Source organism: Tauraco erythrolophus, chromosome 14 (assembly GCF_009769465.1).
Source record: "Tauraco erythrolophus isolate bTauEry1 chromosome 14, bTauEry1.pri, whole genome shotgun sequence".
Taxonomy (NCBI): Eukaryota; Metazoa; Chordata; class Aves; order Musophagiformes; family Musophagidae; genus Tauraco; species Tauraco erythrolophus.
Genome location: NC_141478.1, coordinates 22,904,705 through 22,930,511, shown reverse-complemented (window position 1 = coordinate 22,930,511; position 25,807 = coordinate 22,904,705). Strand labels below are relative to the sequence as shown.

The following is a 25,807-nucleotide window of genomic DNA, read 5'->3' as shown; positions in this document are numbered from 1 at the left end:
GAGGATCTGCGTAGCTTGGAGGTCGTGGAGCGGCACTTCTGGGAGGTTTGCTTCCCCTGGCTGGGCAGACGCTGGCTTAGGCGGCAGGAGATCGTCCTGGGCAGGGAGCTTCTGGCCTTGCTCCTCGTGCTTCCTTAAAGCAGGCAGGTGCCCGGGTGGAAAAGCCTCGCTTCCTCGCCGGGATCCCCGTAGGGCGTCTCTTCGCCATTCTCCGCTGCGTTCTCTCCATGCCTTATCCCGACGAGCACGGCGCGGAGGAGCTCTCCCACTCACGAGCCCACCGGGAGACGCATGCGCTCCGCTTCTCCTTCGGCAAAGCGCTTTCCTCGAGCCGTGCCAGGGGCCGGGGCAGGAAGGGGACCGCTCATCTCCCGCAGAGCACGTGCCAGGCGCTTCGCCCTCTTGTCCTCTCCTGCCAGAAGGAGGTTGAGGACCATGGCCGCGTTCCCCCCCTTCTCTTGCCGAACTCCTCTGCTGCCAGTGGCTCCCAGAAGCCCGGTATCTCTGGCACAAGCGTTCCCCTCTCTGCTGTAGGAAACCATGGTTTGGCGTCTTGGGAGGGGGGGAAAAGGGGCACAGGCGCTCCCCGGGGAGCAGTCCTGCCCGCTGCAGATGGAGCTGGGCCCTGAGACACTTCTGTTGCTGCCCTCCCAAGCCCCACTAAGTGCCTGTCACCAGAAATCGATTCCTTCTGCATCTCCTGCCGTGTTTGGTCATTCCTCGCTGCCTCCAGTCAAGGAGCAGCTTGTAGTTGCAGCATATGTAAGTGTTTGCAGGGTGAGGGAGGGCGGGAGGGAAAAGGGGCCATCTCAACAGTTTCTGTTCTTAAATTTTTGTTTTGTTTTGGTTTTTTTCCGTTTTGTTTTGGTTGGGTTTTTTTTTAAAGTGAATGTATTTGATTGTTTAGAAACGTTCCTGACCTTGTTTTTAAGTGGGTTGGTTTGAAAGCTGTTTCACGGTGACCCACTACCGCTTCTCTCTGGAGATAACGATGTTCTTTTAATCCTACGATGATGTGTTTGGAGGGGAGGACTGTCCCCCCCACAGCATGCTGGTAATGCTCACTTGTACCAAGCCCTCTTGCACTATAATCGTACGTTGGACTCTTCAAAAAGGGCAAAGATGTGGGGTGGGCTTTTTTAACAAACAAACAAAAAAAACAAAAACAAAAAGAAAATCAAGCAGGTTAACAGCAAGCCGTGTGCTTGAGGAAACCGCTGGCCCCAGGGAGCTCGGAGGTGACTAGGAGACATGAGCCAGACTGAGCCAACCATGCTGTGGTAGGAAGCAGGGCATTAAGCCTACCTGGGCAGACTCTCCTCGCCAGAAGTCGTTGGCAGCTGGGAGACCCCAGGGGTGCGAGGCGGGAGGGCTTCCGGGCCGGCGCGGCCGGGGGCACCTGGCGTCGTGCTGGGCTCCCCGATGTAGCTCTCCCACGGTGTGGCCCACCAACGTTGCGATGCAGTCTTCTGAGGTATCAAGTGAGATGATTATTATTTTTTTTTTTCAATAAAACATTGCACTGCTGCATTGTTCTCCATGAATAGACGTATTTATTACCTCTTCCTGACAACATCACTTGTGTTTTCTTTTGCGTCGCTTCTGTTGGGCTGTCTTGGTAGCCGTCCTCTCCTGTGAGAAGCTCTGAGCCCTGCTTTGGGGGGACGATGCACAGTGTGGGACCTTACGAGACCTTCTCACCACTTTGTGCTTTACCGCCATGGGCAATTCAGCCCCGCAGAGCTTGGCCGAGGCACGTTGGCATCCATTTCTCTTCTCCCTGTGCCTGCCTCAAGCATCCTGGGTAGCAGAATGGCTAAATCATTGAGTACTTGGAACACAAAGGTGTGAACCACCCCAAAAAATGCTGTCACATGGCCCCCATGTCTCTGGAATAGCGTCTACTAGGCATCAAGCATGCCTTCCCCAAGCGGAAGGGCACACCAAGGGGCTTCGGCTCCAACCAAAGTAACCACCAGCCAAATCCCTCAGCGCATGCCGTGGCTGGCAGCTGTGCCAGCGTCGAAAGGTGACAACAATGCAGGCCCAACCATTGCTGCCTTGAGTGCCACCTTCCTCTGCGCTTCTGTCCGCTTACCGGGCTCTTGCACGGAAAGGAGCAGCACTGTGCCGCTTCCGTGGCATCAACCGCCAGGATGGCGAGGTTTTCCAGCAGGCACATAGCTGCTGCTTATTTATTCTGAGTACAGAGCAAAGCATTAAAGGAGATGCCACCTGTTAGACAAAGAGCATCTTTTAAAGGCAGCTTCCACCGGCTCTAGACTGGGAGAGCACCCGCAGCACAACGCCCACTCTCAGCAACTGCTTCACGCGGGGGTCTTTGTCAGGACACTTCTCCTTCCGTTTCCCACCGTAGTATTTTTAGCCTGAACTTTCATTTCCTCTTCCCAAAAATTAGCCTTGGGACAGTTGCGCGCTGAGAAGGAAGACAAACCTCAAGCCTTCCTTCCCCGGCCCTTGGAAACCCGGATCTCTGCCGAGCCGTTCCTGCAGAAGCTCGGTGCGTTAGGTGGCTAACATCTGTTTGAGTGGGCACTTAAAATAATTCCCACATAGTCACCTAACTCCAGCACTTGCCACACCGGCACCTGCAGCACCACCAATGCCGCTCTGTGCTTTCGGCCTGACCAGATGGAGTGTTTCCAGAGAAATCTGGGCCTCTCCGGGAAAGACCATCCTCCTTTCTTTGCCCAGGAGAGAGGAGAGGGAGACAGACCCCAGCAGCCTCTCTCCGCGCTGTGCCCCCTCAGGGGGTACCTCGGCAGGAGGCGCCATCTTTGCCGCGGGGGGGGGGGGGGGGGCTGCACCGAGGGCGGGGCCCGGAGCAGCGCAGGGGGCACCGAGCTGTCATTTCTTTTGTCACTTTAATTAATTTAATTCCCCGCTCTATGCCTGGGGGAGGGGGGGGAGGAATTAAAACAATTAATAATTTTTTTTACTCCGGAGGACACAAACACGCGCTCCTTCCCGCCGCCGGCGCGCGCCCCCTCAGCGCCTCAAGCGACCCGCCGCACGCGCCCGCCCCCCCCCGGCCCGCCGGCCGCGCCCGCCGCGCCCATTGGCCGCCGCCACCCTCGCAGCCCCGCCCCTCCACCCTCCTCCCTCCGCCCGGACCAATCAGCGCGCCGCCCCGCTTCTGATTGACCGGCCGCGCCGCGGCTCGCCGAGTGAGGGGCGACGTGGCAGCCGCCCGGCCGTTCGCGCCGGCACCGCCCCCGCCCGGTACCTCCCGCCTCTCCCCCCCCCGTCTCTCCGCGGCTGTTGGTCGCGCCCGGGCGGCTGCGAGCGGGCGGGCGGGGAGCGCGGGGCGGCGCGTACCACTGCGCGGGGGGGGCGGGGGGGCGCACGGCGCGGCGGGCGGGGCCGGATGCAGGCGGCGCGGCGGGCGCTGTGGCCGGGCTGCGAGCGGCGGAAGATGAAGGTGCTGGTGGCGGCGGCGGCGCTGGGCGCTGCCCTCCTGCTCCTGCTGCCCGCCGCGGCGCGGGCCGACGAGCGCAAGAAGGGACCCAAGGTCACCGCCAAGGTCGGGGGGGGGGGGCCTGAGCGGGCCGGGGGGGGGGAGGGGGAAGGGCCTGAGGTGAGTGGGATCGGCTGGGGGGGGGCGGGGAGGGGCTGGGGGGGGGGGGAGGCCGAGGTGAAGGACTGGGGGGGGTGGAGTCTGGGTTGGGATGAGAGGGCCCCGGCTGGGGTGGGGGAGGCCTCGGGTGGTGGGGGGCTGGGGTGAAGGCCTGGGGGGGGGGAGGGGCCTGGCTCTGGTCGTGGGGGGCCTGGGGTGAAGACCTGGGGCGGGGGGAGGGCTGGGGATCCCCAGCAGTGGAGGCAGCGGAGGCAGCGGAGGAGGTCGGGGAGGCCCAGCTGGACCTGGGAGGGTGGCTCAGCAAGGGGAGGCTGGCTCTGCTGCTGCCCCCCACTAATCTGCCTCCTTTTCACCCCCCTCAAGGTGTTCTTCGATCTGCGGATCGGCGAGGAGGACGTGGGCCGCGTCGTCATCGGGCTCTTTGGCAAGACGGTGCCCAAGACAGTGGAGAACTTTGTGGCGTTGGCCACCGGAGAGGTGAGGGGCTAGTGGTTGGGATGGAGGGATGGTCCATCCTTTGGTCTCACTTTGTTTTCTCCCTCCCCACCCCCAGAAAGGATTCGGCTTCAAGGGCAGCAAGTTCCACCGTGTGATCAAGGACTTTATGATCCAGGGAGGAGACTTTACCCGCGGAGATGGCACCGGAGGTAATTTGTCCCACGCCAGCCCAGGGATCCAGCCACACTCCCAACCCACTGCCTGCCCACCCCTGGGGACCAGTGTGGAGCTGGAGCACGGTACCACAGTGGGGACGAGTGGGCACAGCTGGTAGAGATGTGGCCTTGAAGCAGAGCTTGGTGCTGGGGAGCACTGGGCGCAGTGAGGCTTGGCTGGAGGGTACCTGAGTGTTACCTGTGTAACCTCTGCCCTGGGAGGACCTGGAGCTCCTCACTGAGAAGACTTTCCTGTGCAGCAGCTGGTGCACCTGCCCAGCGTCCTGACTGCGAGGACACATTTCATCCAGTCGCTGCAGAGCTCAGACCTTCCACCAGCACTTTGCAAACATTAGTAGAGTTGATGATATCAGCATTTGAATTCGTAACCTCTTACCTGACCTCCTCGTCACGCCTCAGCCTACAGCCATACAGGATCAGATCCCACGGGGGCATGGTCCGTCCTGCCCAGCTGGTGGGATGCTTTTCTCTCCCTCTGGAAGCAGGGAGCTCATGGTTCCCTGCAGCCCTGCGGTGTTGGTCATTAGTCCCTCTCTAGATGTGCTCGTCCACCCCACCCAGTCACCCAGTCAGTGGAGAGAGCTGCCATCATCACCCCTACCCTGACATATTTCCGTGAGAGGAACGCAGTGAGATTTTTTCCACCCCCTTTAGGAAAAAGTATCTATGGGGACCGTTTCCCTGACGAGAACTTCAAGCTGAAGCACTACGGCCCTGGCTGGGTGAGCATGGCCAACGCCGGCAAGGACACCAACGGTTCCCAGTTCTTCATCACCACGGTGAAGACGCCGTGGCTGGACGGCAAGCACGTGGTGTTCGGCAAAGTGCTGGAGGGCATGGTAAGGGGGCGGTGGGGTGGTAAGGGGGTGGTTGATTCCCAGAAGGGGAGCAGGATCCAGCAGATGCTGCCCAAGCAAGCTGGCTAGGGCCAGAGCGCTGCAGAGAATGACCTGGGAGGTGCCTTCTGGGATGAGGGTTGTGCTGAGCCCCGCTCTCATGCCTCTGCTTTCCCCAGGACGTGGTGAGGAAGGTGGAGAACACTAAGACAGACAGCCGGGACAAGCCCCTGAAGGACGTCGCCATCGCCGACTGCGGCACCATCGAGGTGGAGAAGCCGTTCGCCATCGCCAAGGAGTAACCCGCCCTCCCGGCTCCGCGACACGGCGCAGGGCCCTGCGCCCTGCGAGGGACCCAGCCGCCAAGGGCCGCGGGCCCGGGGCTGCCCTGCTCCCCTCTCCGTGCGTCTCCCTGTCGTCCCAGGGCGGGTGAGAGCAGCGGAGCCGCTGTGCCCCGAGCCCTCGCTGCTCAGCCTCCCCCTTGGCGGGCAGGACGGGGCGCTGGCTCCTCTTGCCATCACTTTTGTAAGAAGCACATGCACCAATAAATGTGACCAATGTGTTTTTTAAGAGCGTCTCCTCTCTTCTCCGAAGGGTGCGGATCGCTTTACGCATCCCTCAGCCCTCCGGCCCCCTTCTTTCACGTTTCATCCAGCCGAGCGCGGCGCCACGGTTGGCCCTGGGTTCGCTTTGCGGAATTGCAGAGCGCAGCCATCTTTTGCCAATCAATCAAGCCCAAGTGATTTATTGAACCAAAGTCCGGATGCTGAGGGGTTTTTCCAGCGTGGTTCAGGGTCTGAAAGCCCCTACTGCACCCCCAAACCAGCAGGGCAGAAGACAAGAGCTCCTGCTCTCCCAACAAAGGCGTTTTGGATGGTGGTGTGCCTGGAGAGTCGCTGTGGCTCCCGACATACCCTTTGGCTTGTCCCGCTGTTTCCCTGCCCCATCCCAGCCCCAGCTGCTCCATGGAGGAGTTGTTTTCACCGCAGGGATCCTTCCTGCTTTCTGGCCACTCGCTACCGGGACCCTGGGTGCTGGGTGGGTGCTCAGGAGCCCGGTGGGCTGGGGGCTCGAGGTGCTGCCTGGTGGGGCGTGCAGCTGGGGAGGAGGTAGAGGCCCTGCAGCACCCCGCTGAGGACGGTGTCGGGGAGCAAATCTGCGAGGAAAATGGGAAGCTGGAGCCCCAGTAAGGAAAAAACACTGGTTTGGGGGCCCAAAAGAGCCTTTTCCCTTGCAGGCTTTGGGGACCAGCCCCCCGGTCCTGCTCCTTACCAGTGCCCGGCGGCTGCATGTAGGGGTCAGTGCAGAAGCCAACGACGGGGCGCTGGGAGGGCAGGCGGCCGGCGCTGCTGCGGGAGAGGGGACGTCAGCACCCGGAAAAGGGTCCCACTTTCGCCTGGGGTGACCCAGCTGTGTGCCAGCCCCCCACCCCACGTTTTTGGGGTGCTTAGTGAGGGGGGGACTATCCTGGCGAGATAAACCACTCGTCTACTCACAGGGAGCTGCTGGCCTTGGGGTCCTGCTGGCAACGCCGCACCTTCAGGAAGTCCAGCACATCCTGGGGCAGCTCCTCGTTGTGGTACAGGACACCCTGCCATGGAAAGGGGTCAGTGCCCCCCAAAAAAAAAAAAAAAAGACGACACCCACCCCCTCAAAAGCCACCACCTCCCGGCACCTCACCCGGATGTAAAGCTCCAGCCCCTGGCGCCGCTGCTCCAGCACTTTGGGCATCCAGTTGGGGACGTGGCGGTGGGGGAAGTCAGGGACCTTGCAGGTCTTCTTGATCTAGGGTAGAGCACGGAGTGGCAGCAAGGACCATGGCGGAGGAGAGTGGTGTCCCCTCCCCATGCGTTCCCCCACCCGCCGCTGCGGTGCCGGGGGGTCTCACCCGCTTGTGCAGCGCCTGGAACTCGCTGTAGCGCTTCACCACCGTGTGCCGCCGGCCATTGCACAGAACCTCCACCCTGAACACCTGCGCCGTGGGTCAGACGTGCAGACTCCAGCCTCATCATCCCTCAACTCTCACACATATCCCACCCTTGCTTGGGGAGGGTACTTGGGGACATCCACCCACCACTGTCCAGGACAGGCAGAGAACCCCCCCCAGCCTCTAGGATAGACAGGACTGGGACCTCCTATGCAGCCCCTGGAGCTGATGGCTCCACCATGGGAGCAGGCAGGACCCCAGAAGCAGATGGGACCCCACCCAGAAGGTAGGACTGACAACCCCTGGGTTAGAGGTGGACATCCCACCTCCAGGGCAGCTGAGACCTTGAACCCCCCTGGGGTGTGCAGAGACACCGGGGAGGGACACATAGGGACCCCCAACCTCTGGGGCAGAGGGACACAACCCACTCTTCCCCAAGGCAGGTAAGGACCTCCCTGGGGCCAGCCATGGACCTCCACCCCTAACCCCTAGAGGAGGTGGGGGTATCCAGGGACAGGCAGGGACCTCCAATCCCCTGGGAAAAGTGGGACCACCCATCCCTGGGGAAAGCCTTTCCTCCACCCCACATTCCCCCAGGCCCAGAGGTGACAACACGCCCCCCTCCCCCCCACCCCGGGACCCTTCAATGGGGGGAGTGGTGGGGGAGCAGGGAGGGGTGAGGGGGGTGGGGGCGGTGGTCTGTCCCTCCGTCAGGGACCCATGGGAGCAGGCAGAGACACCCCCCCCCACCCCAGGGTACGTGGTGATCTCGGGGGGGGGGGGGGGGGGGGCGGCGAGGTGTGCTCTTCCAGGAAGGAACCCTTGCGGGAATCCCAACATGCACTTGAGGACCTCCAACCCCCCCCTCATCCCCGGATAGATGGAGAAACCCTCCCACACACACACTCCACCCACCACCACCACCTCAATCCCCCTGACCCCCCCCCCCGAGCATTGCAGACCATCTGGGAATACTCAGGGACCCTCCACTTCCAGAGCATGTGGGACCTCCTGGGGGACATTTTCAGACCCACACACCCCCCAGTCCCTGGGACAGACGGGACCCTGGGGTTGGGGGGCAGGCAGAGACCTTCAACGCCTGGGGCAGATGGGGACACCCTCCCCAGGGCAGGTGGGACTCCCGGGGCCAGGCAGGGACCTCCACCCACACCCCCCCCCCCGGGGCCGACAGGACCCTCCACCCCTTGCAGCTAGAGGTGACTCTGGGGCCAGAGACCCCCATCTTTCAAGGGCAGAAGGTCCCCCCCAGCAGGGACCCAGGGCAGGCAGAGACCTCCATCTCCTGGGGCAGGTGAGGTGACACCTGGGGACCTCCAAGCTCTGGGACAGATGGAGACATGCTCCATCCCGCTAAGGTGGGGAGCCTTTGGGGCTTATCACGGACCTTTACCCCATGAGGCAGGTGGAGACCTTCTCCCCTCCCCTCCTTGGGACCCTTGGGACAGGCAGAGGCACCTCCAGGTGGGCAAGGACCCTTGGGGACAGGCAGGGACCTCCAACCCCTTGGGAAAAGTGGGACCCGCCCCCCATCCCAGGGCAGGTAGGGACCCTCATCTGCCACAGGAGCTGGGGACACGCGGGGACAGGCAGAAGCCAGGGGACAGACAGGACCCTCCACCCCTGGAGCCAGAGGGGGCCCCCCCGCGACAGAGACACCCCCCAACAACCACCCCCCTTTCGAGGGCAGAGGGTGCCCCTGGCAGGGACCCAGGGGCATGCGGGGACCCCCCGGGGACCTCCAACCCCTGCGGCAGCTGGGGGGTACCCCAGGGCAGCCAGGAACCCCCCACCCACGGGGACCAGAGACCCCCCCACCCAAAGGCAGGGGGTCTGTCCCGTCCCCGTCCTCCCCCTCCCTGGGGCATGTAGGGGACCCCGGGACATTTGGGGACCTTCAACCCGCGGGAAGCAAGTGATGACCCCCCCCATCCAACCCTCTCCGGGCAGGTGGGGACCCCCTGGGGCCAGTCACACCCCCCCCCCCACAACGCGCCCCTCACCGTGTGCGCTTTGTCGGGGCTGCGCGCCGCCGCCTGCGGCTCCGCCGCCGGGATGGAGACGACGATCATGAGCCGCTGCTGCCGCCGCCGCTGCCCGGGGCCGGGGGGGGCCGTGGGGCTTTGCGACACCCGGGACCTCCCTTCGGCTCCGGGAGCGGGGTCAGCCCCGGCCCTGGGTGCTGAGCACCCACGGAGGTGACGAGGGGGGCCCCAAAAGCACCCCAAGGGGAGGGTCCTGCAGCCCCAAATCCAGCAGGGTGGGTGGGGGGGTGGGTTTTTTTTGGAGCCTGGAGGTAGGGCAGGGATGGAGCTACGCAGGGACAAGGGGAAAGGAAAGTGGGAAGTCAGCTTCCCTTTTTTTTTTTTTTTAAGGAGTATCGGTTTTGATGAAATCCACAGTTGGGGTCCTGGGTGGTGGCGGGGGTTGAAGAAGCCAAGAGCTGCCCCTTGGCCATGGAGGGGGAAAAGGCTCCACGTTGGCTTCTTGGAAGCCAGATCCCCCCCCCCTAAAAGCACAGCGAGCCCCCGCTGAGCTCAGCTCCTAAAAACAGCCACCCCCGGAGCGACGCCAAAGCTTATCGGGAGCCAGGACAGGTGGCTGGGACAGCACCCAAGGTCACCCACGTCCCAGCCACAACAAGGCAGGAGCCTCCCCTGCCTCCCTCCACCCTCACCCCCCCCCGCACCAACGGCCCCAGCCTGTTTGCCCTGATAGAAGTTTTATTACAGAATTTTAATGGCACTGCAGGAGGTCAGATTAGTCGTGAGAGCCCTAAAACCCGGCCTGAAAAATAGACATTTTACAGAGATTGTTAATCACCACCCCCCACCCCGGGCTGCAGGGTCTGGTCTTCAAGCAAGAAACTAGTTTCTCTCCAGTAAGAAAATAGACGTTGCTAAATGCAAAATATACCGTTAGAAGAGTTACTGGTTTGCAAGCTGCTGGTCTGGGGGGTTAAACCTCTACCAGCTCCAGGATGTTTCACTACGGTCCGCTCATGTGTAAAAGAGGAAGAGGTATAAGTGTATAAAACAAAACAAAACAAAAAAAAAACCACCCAAAAAAAAAAAAAAAAGGCAAAGTTCAGGTACAGCTCGTTTGCTCCGTCTGATTAAGAAATGGCCTTGGCTTCGGGCAGGAACGCTTCCCAGTACTTCACCAGCTGCCAAAAGGAGAGAGGGAGAAAGTCAGGAGCCTGCAGGGGCTTTGCCGGCACAATCCGAGGCCAGAGCGAGTGGAGAAGCATTTTTTGGGGGGGCAGAAGTCCCTGCACAAGGCATAGCCCCCCCCTCCCCCCCAAAAAGGCACCAAGAAGGGTGCAATGCTGCTATTTCACCCTGCTCCAGCTTGGGGGGGTTCATCCCGCCCCACATCTGGGAGATGGGACCGTGGCAGGGGCTGGGGCTGCTCACCTGCTGCTGAGAGGTCAGTAACGTCTCAAGGTACTTGGTGACGTGGTTTCTGAAGTCCTTGCATTTCTCCTTCTGCAAGAGACGGGTGCAGGAGTGAGGCCAAGGCTGAAGGAACCACCAAAACCCTCCAGCTTTTTTTTTTTTTTTGGAGGGGGAAGGACAAACCACCAGGATTTTCCTGTTCCTCCGTGGGACGACCTCAGCTGCCTCCATGCAGCAACGAGCACGAGATGCTGAGGATGAAGCTCCCCTCCGGCCACAGTCTGATGGCTCAAGAGGACCTTTGCCCACCCACCCTCATTTTAACGGATATTCTCGTCTGCATAGAAACCTCCCCCTTTGCCAAAAAAAACCTCCCTCTTGCCAAAACACCCCTCCCTCTTTGCCCCCCACCCCTCTTTGCCAAAAACCCCACCACCCCACCACCCCCCCTTGCCAAAAAACTCTCCCTCTTTGCCAAAAAAAACCACTCCACCCTCCCTCTTTGCCAAAAAAGCATCAGCTCTGTCCACAGTAGTGATGTCCCAACTAACATGCGTCCAGATTTACAAATATCACCGACCGCTGGACCGGGAGCGGGGTTAGTGGCCAAGATGACTCTTGGCTAGCCCAGGCTGGCGTTCCCGGCCAAGGCACATCAAGACCCAACCAGGTGGAGGGCGGCACACCGAACTGAAGGCTGGGCCCAACGCACCTCAAACCGTATCACTTCCTTGCGGATGACGGCAGAAATGCGTTCGAAGTCCCTTTCGTACTGCGTCACGCGAGACTCCCACTGCGGAGAGAGGGAGCGCGCTGTTTCCAGGGCAGGGGAGGTGAGGAACCTCTCACTGCCCCCTCCGTAAGCGATTTTGGAGCCACGACCGTTGGCACGAGCAAAGCCTGCCTTGCCGCAAGCTCGGCAAGGAAGCCATGGGAGGTGGGACCATGAGGAACCTCTCCTACAGCTTCTGCGGCTTCATGCGAGGCTTGCTCAAGGCTGGCTTATCCCTTGATGCCAGCCTGGCCGTAGATACCTGTCCCTTCAGCTCAGGAGGTCCCCTTCTCCAAAGGGTCCCCTTCTCCCTGCTCAGTGGTGGAGCACGGAGCAAATCTGCTGAGCAGAGACCTCGACAGCTCCTCACCCCCTACCTCTGAGATCTCATCCTTGGCCTGCTGCAGCTTGTCGGGTTTGTTGGCCCAGAGCAGCCTGGCCTCCATCTCCCTCTTCTTCTGCAGCATGGTCTGGGCGTCCTGCCACCGCTGCCAGGTCTTCATGCGCTGGTCGAACGCTCCCTGAAAGGAAGGGGGAGAGACTGAGCTCTGCTCTGCCACACCACACCAGGAGCAGCGGGCAGCTGCAAGGAGCTCTGCTGACAGTGACAACCACACCTTTGGCAAGGGGGACATCAGCTAACGGCAGAGCTGCTTCATCAGTCAGGTCCTGGACCCATCTCGGTGTCACCAAAGCTGAGCCAGAACATGGACTTGCTCTACTAGTGAAGGAGCCCAGGTGCAACATCAATCAACCCATGCTTCAGGAGCAGCTTTGAGATCTTCCTCCATACATCTAGCCCATCCCCAAGCGCTGCTGCCTGCCCATTTCAGTCCTGCCCTCGAGAGCAACCAGTACGTGGAGCTAAACCTTGCCTGTCCCACACTGGATCTCCACCATGAGCTCCTGCAGAGCTAAGTGCTCACAGCTCCCGTTGACTGCACAGCGTGCCCCACCAGCAGCTTGCAGACATCTGCCAGGAGGCCAGATGATTTTAGGAGGCCTGCAAATCACCAGCCCGAGCAAGGAAGACCCATTAGACTTCTGAACACATCTAGCCAGGTCATGGGGAAGAGCTAGAAAAGCAGAAGAGAGGTGTTCGATAGCCTGGTCAGAAGGACAGAGCAGCCAAGAGACAGGTAAAGTCTGAGGCCAACATTAGGGCTCCTTACCAGAACATCCCAGATCAGTCTTATTACCTCCAGCACTATCGGAGATCTTGGTCCTGCTCTGCAGCACCCACCACACCTCCCAGTGCAGACTGGCAGGCCAAGGACACTTGTGCCTACTCACTAGGCTGCGTTCTGGCCGCTGTAGCCTCCAGAAACAGGACAAGTTTGGGGCAGGCACGACTCAGCCTGCCAGGCTCACAGCTCACTTGGGACTGGTTTCTTTCAGCCTCCAGTAAGGAGGTCTGTGCACCTCCTTGCTGCCTGGTCTCGGAGACCCACGCTCTTTCCCAGTAAGATCTGCACTTGGCAGATCTATTTGCAACACCCAGATCACTGTTTGGCAGCTCACAGCCTCTGCAGCAGCTGGGGCCTTCATCTCTGGAAGGGTTGAGGCCACCTGCGAGCCACCAACTTGCTCCACGACCCCCTTGGAGAACAGCTGCACAGCCAGGCCTCACCTACCCCACTTTTCCAATCCAACCATTCCAACAGGTGCACAACTGGACAAGCAGCAAGTTTTGCTCTCTGCCTGGAGAGAGCAGGGGCACATCATGCTCTGTGCTTGAACTGAGAAGACCAGCTGCCTCCTGGCACACCTAAGCCTAAAACGGGTGCCAGGACCAGCAGCGTCGCCCTAGAGGAGCGCTTACCCTTACAACGGAGAGGAGGCGGATGTAGTCTCCCAGGAGCTCGGCCAGGAGGAAGAAGTCATTGTTAGCCTGTTCCTGGTGCAGCTGTTCAATCTTCTCTTCCACCTCAGCCAGCTGGGACAGCGCCCGGGACAGGGCCGTGTTGTCCTCCGAGCTCCCCAGCATGGCCAGACTCTTTGCAAACTGGGCTGTGTTCAATGCTAGCTCTAGTGAACGGAACAAGGAGAGTCAACCGATGGACCTCGCTACACCGGGCGCTCTGCAAGTCAAGCCCAAGCCTAGAGATGAGCTCAAGGAGCTGCTCTTCTGTAGCCCCAGGAGACATCAGCTGGAAGAACCAGCACCGCCTCGGTCAGAGCTGGAAGCTTCTGCAACACGGTGGGAGGAGGGCTAGGCAACTCCAGCCAGGGAGGAGAAGGGGAGCAGTAGAGTTGGAGGACAGGCAGAGGTTTGCAGAAATCAGCCAAAACATGCAGAGGAAGAAAAAAAAAACCCCACCATCCCTGCTCCCTGCCAGAGGACAGCTTGGAATTAGTAGGAAGATCAGCTGAGGTTTGCTACGGCAGCCTTCACCCAGCAGGACGCTGGTTGACTTCAACATCCTCATCCTAAACTCGTCGGGCCGGACAGAAGAGGTGGGATTACCCTTTTACTTCTGCCTCCCGTGATGATGAGGGACTTCCCGAGAGCCCTCTGTAGGAAGGGCTGTCATCTTCTCAGAAGTGCCTCCTGGGACACCTGCGTGCCGGTGATCTCCAGCCAGGCACCGCGCAAGGCTCAAGTGTTACGGGGTCAAGCTACAGAGCAAGAGGTACCAAGCTCGTTACCTTTCCGGTGGTTCACCAGCGTCTCGACGACAGCGTGCAACTTCCGTAGCCGCTGGTCCTCGCACTCCACCTCCTGCAGCTTCTCCTCGAACCACTGAAAACGAGTAAACCCAGAGCTGATGCCCCACAGCCGGCATCGCTAGGGGGCTTTCCTCCCACCTTGTGCCCAAAGCTTGAGCTGGGCAGAACAAGGAGCTTCGGAGTGAGGACAACCCAGAGGTGTCCAAACACTTACTATGTCTGATTCGTTCATCTTGATGGTCATTTTACTGACAGCATCCGTCGCTTTGTTGAACATCTTCAGTATTCCTGCTCCGCTCAGGGTCTGGGTGCCTACTGCTCTTGGTAGCTAGAAAGAAATGGACCTGTACAGTACTTCAAATAACGGGACTGGAGAGGGTTTCAAACAAACAAGGAGTTCCTAAACCCTTCACTGGATCTGGGGTCCACCTGTTCTGCTGGGCCAAGGTAACCCAGATCTGCAAGAACCAGCCACCCTACTTGAATCCCTGAACTGAGGGATGCCCGAGGTGCCACAGGGCACGCAGGCTCGTAGAAGCGCTTTGGAGTGTCTCTCCAAAAACCAGGAGCGGTGGGGGACCCTAGAGTAGAGCCATGCCTTGATGCTGGGGAATACTCCACGCCAGCCACAACTATTTTCCAGACAAAGCTGCATCAGCTCAGCTAAGGGAGGTGTCTCCAGGATGTCTGCTCCTACACCAGAACCCTCCAGCACAGCATTAGTGCTGGAATCACTCAGGCCTGAGTTTCTCCAGGGCTCAGTCTCTTTAAGACTGACTTCTCCAAGTCAGGTGCGCAGTTGGGCACGGTCACGTTCTCCTTGGAGGAGCAGGAACCACATCAGCCACATGCTTTGGTGCAGAGTCAGCGCTCCCTTGAGCATCAGGCCAAGGCAGCACAGGACCCCTCTCACCTCCAAACAGGGACCTATGCTCCTGTCATGGACTTCAGAGAACAAAGACTGCCCGTGCTCTCAACGCGTGCCTCCACCATGATGTCATAACGAGCTCTGGCCGAGCTTGACGAGTGTACGGTGCTCAGACAAGCACTGGCACACAGAAGAGAGTCCTGTTCCCGTCATCAACCGTTAAGAGCTCTTATGGCTTCTGCTGCTTCTCTGAAGCGTGATGTCTCATTAACTCCTCGCGTACTGTTTCCCTCTGTACCTCCAAGGAACTTGTAGTTACGTTACTCCACGCTACTGACCTCCTCCTTTTCCAAGAACTCCCTGACGTCGGGGTCCTGCAGCATTGTCGGATGGCTGACCACCCTCCGTAGGTACCTGCGGAGAGGAACGTGCCACGAGTTACCTCGGTTGTAGGGAACCTGCCTCCGAGGCACCTCGGTGAGCTGCGACGCACTCGTCGTTGACCCTGAAACGGCAGTTCGGTAACTAGAAGTCAGGTCCAACAAGTTGTTCTCATCCACCCACCACGAGTCCTATCTCCTCGTGGACTGGCCTGCAAGACCAGACCTGCCAGACCTTTGATTAACACTCACTACAGCAAGAAAGTTCCTCGATACACCAAGTGATGGAGCTTTAGCGTTACATCTTTAACGATGACGCTTTTAACAAGATCCCCCCATCCCTGGAGGCGTCCAAGGCCAGGTTGGATGAGACTTTGAGCAACCTGGTGTAGGAGAAGGCGTCCCTGCTCATGGCAGGGGGGTTGGAACGAGATGATCTTGGAGGTCCCTTCCAACCCAAACCATTCCATGATTCTATGATCTTTCAGAGGCTGAAGCTGGAGCGGGATCAGCATCCCAGCACCAGCTACAACAGGTGGTGGAGCAAAGACCACCTGTGGCTGGATAGCCAGGCTGCACGTCCGACAGAGACGGAGTTGTTTCTCACCTGATCTGCACTGTTTGTACCGCTACTTAACATCCGTATTTTGGGGCTCCTGAGACAGCTCAGTTTCCTCCCTGCCTTGTCAGTGGAGTTTGGCCAAACTGGAACCAAACACCAGCAGGGGCTTGTGAAGCAGGAGATGGTTTTACAGCGTCAAAGCTCTGCAGCTGCGACTCTTCGGCAGCCTCCAGCTTTGCTGCAAACCCAGCAGCAGGCGGCTTTTCTCGTGCCGGGAGGAGAGCGCGGCCAGTCTGACCTTTCAGAGGCACGAGGGGACAGCTGGTGGGGTCTGTACCTCTCTAGAGCAGCCCGTCTTTTTTCTAGGAACTCTGCAGAAGAGGAGTCTTCCTTCCCGACTTTCACTTTGGTCATTCCTAGCGCAGAAGGGACACGCAGTTAATGAGCTGCTTCAAACTCAACGCACAGAGTAGACCGCAAGGAACCTCGATCTCAAGGGTGACAGGCCAGGAGCCGTGTTTTACAACAGGAATTAGACCTTGGATCAGGCAAGAGCTACTTGGAAATTTAATATCTGGTTATCGCTAACGTCTACAAGAAGTCGACATCAGAAAAGAGGCAAAGCAACGCCAGGCAAGACTGGAAGGGTTACAGGTGTGGGCTCAAGTGAACAGCAATCCAGCGACAGCGCAGAGGACAAGGTTTTACTCTACGTCGAGTAGATACAGGGGCGTCCACAAACTCCCACAAGGCTTTGAGCCCACAGTTCCATGTATGGAACCAGCAGAATTTCATCTGTGCCACAGAACCCAGATTGTTTTCCACACCTGCTTCCCATGGTTGTCTCTGCAGCCTCCCTCAGCTTTGAGACTGCAGGCAGGTGCGTCCTTCGGGCACGAAGCTCACCATGAGAAGGACCACCTCCAGTGCTCTGCACCTCCACCACTCACCTATGAGACTCTTCTCGGGTGGCGGAGGAACGATGAACCCGTTTTGGGCGTGCTTCTCCGACAACTTCTCATAGAGTCCCAGAAAGTCGCTGAACCTCCTTTTCACGGAAAACTGCTTGCTCCTGAACATTGGCATGCTCGTCTGGGGGAGACACGAGACTCGGATCAGACTCACATGAGGAAGGTTGCTCCAGCACACACAGCCCTGCTAGCACTATCTGCTGTCGCTTTGGGGATGAAGTAGGACAGCTTGAGCTCTGCAAGACGTAAGGAATGAACAGAGCAAGCTTCAGCCTAGGTTTCCAGCAGCTGACCTCCTAACAGCTCTCCTTGGACCAAGCAGAAGTATTAATGCCACTAAATAACAGAGCAGCTGTTCCTGCAGCCACAGGCTGCTTGGTAAGCTCTGCCCATTGCTTAATCCCATCATCCCTGCTCCCCATGGGAACAGGGACTGCTGTCAGGTCACACTTTAAGCCTACAGGGGCCGTCGGTGGCTTTTGACAGTGCTTGCAGAGGACTGGAAGCTAACAAGCCCCCTAGCCCCCTTCGCACACCATCGGCTTCAGACCACAAGATGCCCGTAGCCCAACAGCCACCGTACAACTAGGAACAACTTTTTGCAGAGCTACCAAAGCTCCAAGCAGGGCGGCAGCCGCAGAAAGCTCAGTTTCTTGTGACCAAGAGCAGGTCCTGACACGAAACCAGCTCCAGCAGCAGCTCTTCAGCGAGAGCAGAGGCCAGGTCAGCTTAATTCGATACCACCGTCGGCGCAGAACCATTAGCAACAGCCCCAGCGTCTGGGGCTCTCCCTAACAGATGTTGTTCCTGCTGCTCACCCCAACTCCAGTATCAGCCAGGACTGCGAAGAGGTAACCAGAGAAGAAAGAGAGACAGTCTCCATTCAAACAGGTTCCAAACCTATCAGCTAGGCTCATCCTTTGACCAGCAGGAGCGGGTCATAACTCCTGAATCCATGTAAGAAGGCATTCAGACCTCCTGTCTATTTAGGTCACCACTGGCTTGGCTAAGAAAGGACAAGTCCAACGGTCCTCAAGCGTGGAAAAATCACGCCACCCCACCTCCGGAGCGAGGAGTTCAGGCATACCTGCGTCGAGACTTTGTAGGCTACGTAGGCGTTCATGCCATCCCCTGCGGAGAAGGGAAACGAGGCATTAGCATCACGGGATCGGGCCCTTCCGCCGTCACCTGAACGCAGAGCACGCGGCTCCGGAAGCAATTCCGACCTTTCATCCGACGGAGCCCCGAACTGGGCATCTTGCCGCGGGATGCTGGACCGCTGCCCGCTAGGCATTTCCCGACCCGACTGCTCAGCCCTCCCGCTGCTTCCTGGAGCAGCCAGCGCCGACAATCGGGCGCTTGTTCCGCCGGCAGCGCCCGGGCCGGCGCCGCGCATCTGCTGGGTGCCCAACAATCGGGCGGCTGTGCGGCGCGTGAAGCGGGTGGTTCAGAGGGCGCGGGGCAGGGACGCGGCGGGCAGCTTTCTCCAGCTGACAACAGGAATCTCTCTGTTCGGCCAAAGGGAGGGCTGTACCCGGTGGTTCGACTGAAGGGCATCTGCTGGAGCCCGATGCCACCCCTAATACACCTCTGGTTCCGAAGTCAGCGCCTCCCAGCTCCAGAAATCACGAGCCACGGAGCGAGAACAAGGTGCCACGCGCGAGGCTGCTCCGCCAGCTTGGCTCAGACGTTACTTGGGGTTCTCAGCACCCCATGGACTACCACATGGCTGGCCAAGATCCTCTGAACTCCACTTTCATCAGAGAGAAACCCTCCTGCTTCTTGGTTTGAAGCCAGAGCTGCCTTCCTGGCAAGCCCAGCTCAGGGCAGTGCCAGAGCACGGATTAATGCTCTTAGTTTTAGGTTAAGGCAGTTTTGCCTCCCCCTTTCCAGCTGCACACAGGACAGTGCTGCCTGGAGGTCAAGTCAAGTTGGTCATCGCAGCTCCAGACACCAAGGTCTGCTACTGCATCACGTTTGACCTTCCCCCCCCAAAAAAAAAAAAAACAAACCAAAAAAACATGCTCCTGGCTCCCTGCCTTTGAGGTCCCTGGGTTTCCAGAACCTGCTCCTGCCTCGCTCGTTTGCAACCTAAGCATTTTGCTTTGAGTAGCTTCATTTCTTCCAGATGTTGGAAGAAGTCTTGGAGAAGTTACTCCGGGATCAAACCTGCGCTTGCAGAGACAGCTGGAAAGCTGGAGCTGTGGCACGTGGAGGCGACGGCTGCGTGGGGTCCCGCTGCCAAGCCTGCCCTGTCTCACCGTGCTTCACCGCACAGCAGGACAGGGTATTGACTCACCGACTTTCTCGGGGTCGCTCACTCCTACAGTCAGCTCAAATTTGTCCTCCTGTTCTTCTTCTTCCAGCTGTTTGGAGTAAGACCATGAGGACAGCAAGTTAAAACTAGAAATCCAGGCTTCAATCCACCCCAAACCACGAAGTCCCCTACGTGATGGTGAGCTCGTCACACTGCCACGGCACCTTTGGCACTCCAGCCTGGCCAAGGCCATTCTATAAAGCCCTTGAGCTTCTCACTTGCATCCAGGCTAGATGTTCCAAGGATCCCAAACTAGATTTGTCTTTTTTACATCATGATTTCAGTTCTCGTAGGATACTGAACCTACGTAGAAGTAAGTTGCACTGTGTAGGCACATGGGGATGGAGAGCCAGGACAGCAACAGGGAGACCCAGTCCGAACCAGTCTTTTTGTCACAAAAAGTCTTTTTGCCAGGACTGGGCGAAGCAGAGCTGAGACTGGCCTCAAAAAACCTTTGGTCTACGGACCCGAAGGTGACAGCTTATCACTTTGCTGACCAGCTCAGCATCCTGGCCCAGGTCTGCATTGCTCCTGCGCTTAAGCCAGTCGGAAGACACCCTGAGACACTATGATGGCATTGCTGGGTCAGGAGCATGAGCTCAGGGGTGCTTGGGGCACGACAGGAGCACCTTCCTTGTCTCCAAAATAGTTCCAGTCTCTCTACAGGAGAAAACCCAGATTTAGGCCAAGTATCACCTATACTTGGCAGCCAGACTACAAGTTCCACTGAAGGACCCTGCGCTCTCATGTCACCCAGGAGACTGCTGCTATTAAAAACACGGAGAAGAGCAGCTGCATCGCCTGCCCCATCTGCTGTAATACAGCGTGGAGCTCCAAGTCAGAGCTCAGACCCTCGGGCCCAGGTCAGCCGCTCGCTCTTCCAGCTTCGGAAGCAGTCTGCACCACCACGTGTGCAAGAATGCCGTCAGGCTGACCTGAAGCCCACTTCAGCAGCACCAGTCCCAGCCCCATGGCCGGAGATACAAGCCAGGGCATCCCACAGGGCAATTACACTAATTGCATCGTTCGAGATGCGTGTTTACAACTAAGCATCCAGACAGGTTCCTGCCAATGACAGCCTGAAACCAGCAGGGCAAGTGGGAAAGCTCAGAGCAATTCTCACCTCCTCATAGCTCTTTGGAGGGTTCCTAGAGGAGCTTTCAGCTACTTCTAAGGAGGGGACAGGATTGGATGCTTTGGCCAGTTCCTTCTTCTGGTTGTTCTGCGTGCTGTCTAGAGACAACTCAACGGTGGCATCTGTCAAGAGAAGTTTGCAAGGGTCAGCCTCTCTGCTTCGAGTGTCTAGAAAGGTAATTTCAATATTATCCGAGAGGTTCGTGGGATCTAGGGAGTAACAATAGTCTTAATTAGCAAAAAAAAAAAAAAAAAAAAAATCCATAGGGAGGACAGCTGTAAGCATTGGGAAGAGCGAGACTTAACGCATCTTCGCTGCGGTAAGAGCATTGGATCAATCCTGCCGGAGAACATTAAGTTAATCCAATGAACAACTTATTCTAGGAGGAGTCAGGCATCACCTCCTTGCTGTGTGCTGAAGGAGCTGCACACCAGAACAGCTAAAGCCCAGTTGGGTTTTTACACGGCACATAAGCCAGCCTGGCTCCTTCCCAGTACGCTTCTCCACTCGGAGGAAGTAAAAACTTCCATCTGTTCTCAAGCAGCTCCAGAAATAACTCTCAGATGCCTCTGCCAGAGGTGTCCCACCATGCCAGGGCTGGGGAAGGGCTGACCCTCCTCGTTTTCCCCTGCTGAGGGGTGTTACGTTTCCTGTTCCGTGGGAACAGCCACGTCTCTACTAGAGACACTTGCTCCACTTCCATGGAGGGAGGAGAAGGCAGAGAACAAAAGTCTTTTAGCTCTGAGAAGACACTCACCACCTTACAGTTTAAGGCAACAAAACTAAAGCAAATTCCGTTTTAATCCTCTTCAGCTTCCGAACAGCTAATCCTGCCGCGTGATTATGCGAGAGACCTGCAGGAGGCTACCCCGACCTTCCTAAAAACACCTCCAGAGCTTAGTGCTTCCAGAGCAGACTGCAACACGAGTTTGAGATAAAGACCTGTGATAGTCCAGAAACATCCACGTCATGCTCAAAAGCAGGTCACTCCAGGCTCAGAGCCCAGAAAGCCCCAGCAAACACCCAGTAGACACAGACTCACCTGCAAATAAGTCCTGATCATCTTGCTCTACACAAACCCCGTTCTCTTTGGAGGTGCTGCTCACAGGGAGAGGAGATTCCCTTTTCGGTGCCGGGGGCTTGCTCTGGAAGAGAATTAAAAGCACATCAACAAGAGGTCATTTACACCGAGGAATCCTTACCCCACTGCCACGCAGGGTCACTACTGCGTGATGCCAGAGGACATCACGGACCGCTTCCCTTCCGCCCACCCTTGACCGTGACAATCTCAGCCGGCAAGGCTGTGAGCCGTGGAGGACACCAAGCGTCACGAGAAACTTCAGAGCCACTTTCGACCCTGATTTTGAGCAGAAGGGGAGCAGCCAGCAGGTCACTGGGATGTGCCAGCCCACGGGCCAAGCCTCCCAGTCCTTCCACTACAGGCGTCGGGAGCAGTAGGCAGCCAGCTTCGCTGGGGGGGACCATCCCAGCTCCTGGGAACAGGCTTGGGGACGAGGTGGAAGCCCACCTGAGAGCTTGTACGTCAAGCAGCCCACCGCAGGAGAAGGCAGAGCTGTTTCTGCATTCCCGCCGCAGGCAAGCGCTGCGGACGCTGGCGTCGCCAAACATCCATCCCTCATTCCGGAGGCGGAGAAGCAAGTACGAGTTATTCCAAGCAAGGATCGGACAGCGAGCGCTATTCTTTAACGTCCTGGCAGGGAACAGAACGGGTCTTTGACGGGCCGTACACAGAGGGCTGTCAGAAGCGACTCCGAAGCGACGGGCTCCTTGGCGCTTTCTTCGGCACGGGAACGTCAGCCGCTCCCACGGCTCGTGAAGGAGCAACGCGGTGCTAAGGCAGCTCCTCTTTGAGGTGGGCCCAAGTCTTTGGGGACATAAAACCTCAGCGTCGTCCGACGGTGAGAATGTTTTCCTGGAGGGGAAAGCTGGGACCGCTCCCAGCTTGGATTAGAAGTTATAGGCAGGAGCTACGTTTGCTAGTGATGGACAGTGGGGAGCAGAGAGACCCACGCCAAACATCACACTCAGACACCCACAGGGTCCTCCAGATGGATCTCCAGCTGGTGGTCAAGCCAACAAGAGTGCTACCACACCACAGTGACCTCTTCCAGCTGGCAACCAAGCCAACGAGAGGGCTGCTGCTACCACCAGTGACCTACGCTAGGGACACTTGTGCAGGTCTCATTCATTCAGATCCTCTGCTTCTGCACGAGCTCTTCAAGCTTGCAAAAACCCCACTCCACACGGACAAGGTAAGGTGGGCTCTGAAGTTTCCCTAATGAGTCGTCTTCTGCATTTGAGAGCTGGGAGACTACTTTTTCTACCAGCACTGGGTTCTCAGTTTGCCTTCAGTCTAGTTTCTAAGTCTACAAAAGTACCACACCCTGTTCCTACTTCTCCATCTGCTACTACGGAAGATCCATGGCCTCTTTTACATCAGCCCATGACACAACACCCGCCACCTCAGAGGCCTGATTTAGCACATCCCGACCATCAGGCATATAGGGAGAAGCTCTCCAGGTCCCCCAACCCACACCTGATGCCTACCACGGAGCATCCCTAGAGAGGACTGCCAACCTTCATCAACGGATGGATGACATCCAGCTCTGGTGGTATCTGTGTCTGACCCAAATGCTTCTCTGCTGGCCACTGCCGAGCCACCCGGACACCAGCAGCCGGGTGGATCTGCCCCACCAGCCCGGTTCCCCGGCTTCATGGAAAGCATTTTGCTGCTGCTCAAGGACAGACAGCCAAGCAGAGCCACTAGGTCGCACAGAAGAGACGAGTCTTAGTTATGACAGTTGCTTCAACACCACCACTGAGCTGGTTTAACTCAACAGACACCAGTTTGGGCAAAGGGACGCTTTATGTGCGTGAAAGCCCGCAGCAGCTGGGGCTTGTCCGTTTTGGTGGGCTGCCTCTACCAGAAAGCAAAGAGCCACCCAGGTACATCTTCCAGTTGTTGAACGAAGAAAGGTCCAGAGAAGTTCAAGACCATCACCGTGCCCTGGTGTTGGCCAGAGGTATCAGCATCTTCCTCTTTCAAGGTCAGGGTTGCACTTTCCCACGTTATTTTCAAAACATACGACTCTGCTGCTCTGTTTTGCCCAGACCCACGTGAGAGTTTCATCCTCACAAGCTCATGTAGGGCAGAATCTACCAACATCTCCCCAAACCTGCCTTCTCCCTGCTGATAAGCCACCAGCAGAAGACAGCCTGCGGCTGAGCGAGCACAGCTCAAGGACACCAGGGCAGGACCAGGTCAGGAGCTTCAGAAGCAGCAGGGTAAAGAGAGCTCCAGCTTTGTGCTGGTGGTAGAAGCTTGGCAGGGCCAGCTCCGTTCCCAGCACCAGGCAGGTTCACCCGTTCATAGCTGCGGTCTCCTGCTCAAGGGACGGCAAGAGTTGTGCCCAGCCCTGGGAAAACACCAGGGCTGGGAAAGTGCAGATAGGAGAAGGTTCCTGGAGAGCTTTCTGCCAGAGACACCAACTCCTCCTGCCCTGCCGGCAGGAAAACACCTGGATGAGGCAGGCAGAGGCCACGGTGTCAGCCCTCGCAGGGACAACGTGACCAGCCTCAGCTTGCAGAGCTTAGGCAACCAACCCTGGTTGCTCCAGCGTTCCAGCAGCCAGCCTGCTGGAGGAGCCAGCTTCTGCCGACCCTCTAGCAGAGATCCTCGCTCGGAGCAGATGCCGAACCCAAAATCCCGAGGCCAGCGGCTGCCTGGGGAGGGCTTCAGCCTGGGAAAGCCCCAGGCAGTGTTTTAACCCCCCTCCTGTCTGCTGGTCGCTGTCTGGAGCGACCACTAGTGCAGCTGGCCAAAGCTGGCACGAGTTGACACCAGCAGCCTCCAAAAACCAGGGATTCACGCACAGGAGACCACGAGAAAGAAGAAAAGGTGCTGAAACCCTTCCCCATTCCCACCTCCGCCTTCAAGCCGGGAACCTGCGCGGCAACACGGTGACTCGGTTTGCTGCACAAGTACCACCAAACCATCCCAGACCCTCCTGGCACGAGGTGAAGGAGGTCACCAAGGTGTTGGTGATGCTCCTCAATGCGAGCAGGGGACACCAGACGCCTCCTGTCACCTTATGCCTGTGGCACAGAGGGGTTCAGTGCCCCTGCCAAGCTGAAGCCAACGAGCACCACGGCAGCCGCACCAGCACCCTCCGGACGCGGAGGGGATGCCAGCTGATGCCAGGGGAAGAAAAACGGAGGAACTGTGGAGTTTCACGAACTGCACAGCAACGACACTGAGCACCCAGCGCCGTGCCCGAGCCACGCAGGGGCATCTTCCCACCTTCCAGGCACTCGGATTCTGCAAGAATCGACAGGTTATGACCCCCGGGGGAGCAGACACCCGCCTGGCACGACCCGTGTCGCGGTCCCGCAGCCGAGGGGACCGCCTGCTGCCCCGGGCCTCGTTCCCTGACCCCCGGGCACCCACCGGGCCCTCATGGCACCCCCTTCACAGCCCCCCCCAGGTGCTCTCGGAGCGGGAGGACAAGCCGGGCTGCCTGTAGGAGCCATCCCCCTTTGATTTTGGGGGGTTTTCCCCCCTTTTTAACCGAACCTAGAGGATCGCACGCCGCTGCCCGCAGGCACCCACCCCCCGGAGAAGGGGCACCGCCATCGCGGGCCGGGCCCACCCCCGGGCCGCTCCCGCCTTCCCCCGCCGCGGCCCCGCGCTCACGGTGCCGGTGAAGATGTCCTCGCCCTCCGTGTCGCTGTCGGCCGCCCCCGGCCCGTCGCTGTCGCCGCCGCGGGGCTCGGGGAAGGGCGGGGGGAGGCGCTCGGCGGGGGAGGGGGAGCGGGAGCCGCAGGCGCCGCCCGACGCCATGGCCGCGCTGCCGCCGCGTTCCGCCTGCGACCGCCGCGCCGGAAACCGCCGCCGCCGCCTTAAGCCGGCGGGGCGGGGCGGGGCCGGAGGGCCGGGCGGCCTCCGGATTGGGCGGGGCCTCGGCGCGCCCCGCCCTCCCCCTCTCGGCGGAGCCAATGAGCGCAGCCGCGCTCCGCCGCGGGCGGGCGTCGCTCCGTCTCCATGGAAACGGTCACGACCACCGCGCCGGCGGAGGGGGGGCCGCGTCCGTCGTCCCCTCCCGGTGCAGTGGGCGAGCCCGGGCGCGGTGGTGCCCTCAACGCCCGTCCCGGCGGAGGCTGCTGCGGGCTCCTCCCCTGAGAGGACCCAGCTGAGACCCAGTTGCCCAGCTGAGACCCAGTTCCCCAGCTGGGATGGTCGCCAAACCCTCGATGCCCTGTCCCGGGTGCTATGGTGCCTTCGATGTCCCGACTAAGATGGCCACAGTCCCCTCTGTGCCTCAGCCGAGATGGTCGTGGTCCCCTCAGTGCTCCTCCCGCAATAGTCACCCTCTCCGGGGTACCTGAACTCTGAGGTGGCCCTAGTCCTCCTCAGGGCCCTGACCAAGATGGCCACGGTCCCCTCAACACCTCGGCCAGGACACCTCCACACCCTGATGGATGTCACCTGTTCAGCTTGAGGGTTTTCAGGAGCCCCAAAACGTCCTGGGATGAGCCCCGTACCTTGAAGACATCCCAGGATGAGTCCCGCCCCCCCCGAGACAGCGACATCTCCATGTCCAGCTGCTCACTCGTGGTGATGCATCACCACCACCCTGTGGGGCTGGTGGCTTTTTTGGGAC

The 25,807-nt window shown here is 59.0% G+C and overlaps 3 protein-coding genes across 4 annotated transcripts; 1 reads left to right on the top strand and 2 right to left on the bottom strand.

The window, feature by feature from the left end:
• Positions 1 to 3,388: 3,388 nt before the first annotated feature.
• On the top strand, positions 3,389 to 5,424 carry PPIB (peptidylprolyl isomerase B). The gene is made up of 5 exons (XM_086620019.1): positions 3,389 to 3,544; positions 3,962 to 4,075; positions 4,152 to 4,245; positions 4,927 to 5,111; positions 5,288 to 5,424. Exons 1-5 carry the CDS (start codon positions 3,389 to 3,391, stop codon positions 5,408 to 5,410), a joined length of 672 nt encoding a protein of 223 aa, XP_086476145.1. The 3' UTR covers positions 5,411 to 5,424.
• Positions 5,425 to 5,822: 398 nt separating this feature from the next.
• SNX22 (sorting nexin 22) lies at positions 5,823 to 9,125 on the bottom strand. The gene is made up of 6 exons (XM_086620472.1): positions 9,057 to 9,125; positions 6,997 to 7,080; positions 6,789 to 6,893; positions 6,605 to 6,699; positions 6,381 to 6,457; positions 5,823 to 6,264 (listed from the first exon to the last, which is right to left on the bottom strand). The coding sequence occupies exons 1-6, from the start codon at positions 9,123 to 9,125 to the stop codon at positions 6,155 to 6,157; spliced, it is 540 nt and encodes a 179-aa protein (XP_086476598.1). The 3' UTR covers positions 5,823 to 6,154.
• A 645-nt stretch (positions 9,126 to 9,770) lies between these two features.
• On the bottom strand, positions 9,771 to 24,987 carry SNX1 (sorting nexin 1). Of its 2 annotated transcripts, none has more exons than XM_086620045.1 (15): positions 24,841 to 24,987; positions 21,169 to 21,271; positions 20,115 to 20,248; positions 18,974 to 19,040; positions 17,762 to 17,805; positions 16,654 to 16,795; positions 16,041 to 16,119; positions 15,100 to 15,175; positions 14,098 to 14,221; positions 13,873 to 13,977; positions 13,046 to 13,251; positions 11,601 to 11,744; positions 11,164 to 11,244; positions 10,470 to 10,541; positions 9,771 to 10,219 (listed from the first exon to the last, which is right to left on the bottom strand). In XM_086620045.1, exons 1-15 carry the CDS (start codon positions 24,985 to 24,987, stop codon positions 10,169 to 10,171), a joined length of 1,575 nt encoding a protein of 524 aa, XP_086476171.1. In that variant the 3' UTR covers positions 9,771 to 10,168. The 2 variants fall into 2 exon arrangements, with proteins under 2 accessions (XP_086476171.1, XP_086476170.1); XM_086620044.1 differs by having other exon boundaries at positions 13,873 to 13,966; positions 14,108 to 14,221.
• Between the last annotated feature and the right edge of the window lie 820 nt (positions 24,988 to 25,807).

What these genes read in the sequence shown, in the direction of transcription:
- SNX1 (XM_086620045.1), bottom strand. Translation starts at nt 24,987, where the DNA reads ATGGCGTCGGGCGGCGCCTGCGGCTCCCGCTCCCCCTCCCCCGCCGAG. An exon ending in AGGACATCTTCACCGGCACC is followed by an intron (nt 21,272 to 24,840) that starts GTGAGCGCGGGG and finishes ATTCTCTTCCAG; the next exon opens with AGCAAGCCCCCGGCACCGAA. An exon ending in ACCCGAGAAGAGTCTCATAG is followed by an intron (nt 16,120 to 16,653) that starts GTGAGTGGTGGA and finishes CTTCTGCGCTAG; the next exon opens with GAATGACCAAAGTGAAAGTC.
- SNX22 (XM_086620472.1), bottom strand. Translation starts at nt 9,125, where the DNA reads ATGATCGTCGTCTCCATCCCGGCGGCGGAGCCGCAGGCGGCGGCGCGC. An exon ending in GCCCCGACAAAGCGCACACG is followed by an intron (nt 7,081 to 9,056) that starts GTGAGGGGCGCG and finishes CCCACGGCGCAG; the next exon opens with GTGTTCAGGGTGGAGGTTCT. An exon ending in CCCAAGGCCAGCAGCTCCCT is followed by an intron (nt 6,458 to 6,604) that starts GTGAGTAGACGA and finishes CCTCTCCCGCAG; the next exon opens with CAGCGCCGGCCGCCTGCCCT.
- PPIB (XM_086620019.1), top strand. Translation starts at nt 3,389, where the DNA reads ATGCAGGCGGCGCGGCGGGCGCTGTGGCCGGGCTGCGAGCGGCGGAAG. An exon ending in GACCCAAGGTCACCGCCAAG is followed by an intron (nt 3,545 to 3,961) that starts GTCGGGGGGGGG and finishes ACCCCCCTCAAG; the next exon opens with GTGTTCTTCGATCTGCGGAT. An exon ending in GCAAAGTGCTGGAGGGCATG is followed by an intron (nt 5,112 to 5,287) that starts GTAAGGGGGCGG and finishes TGCTTTCCCCAG; the next exon opens with GACGTGGTGAGGAAGGTGGA.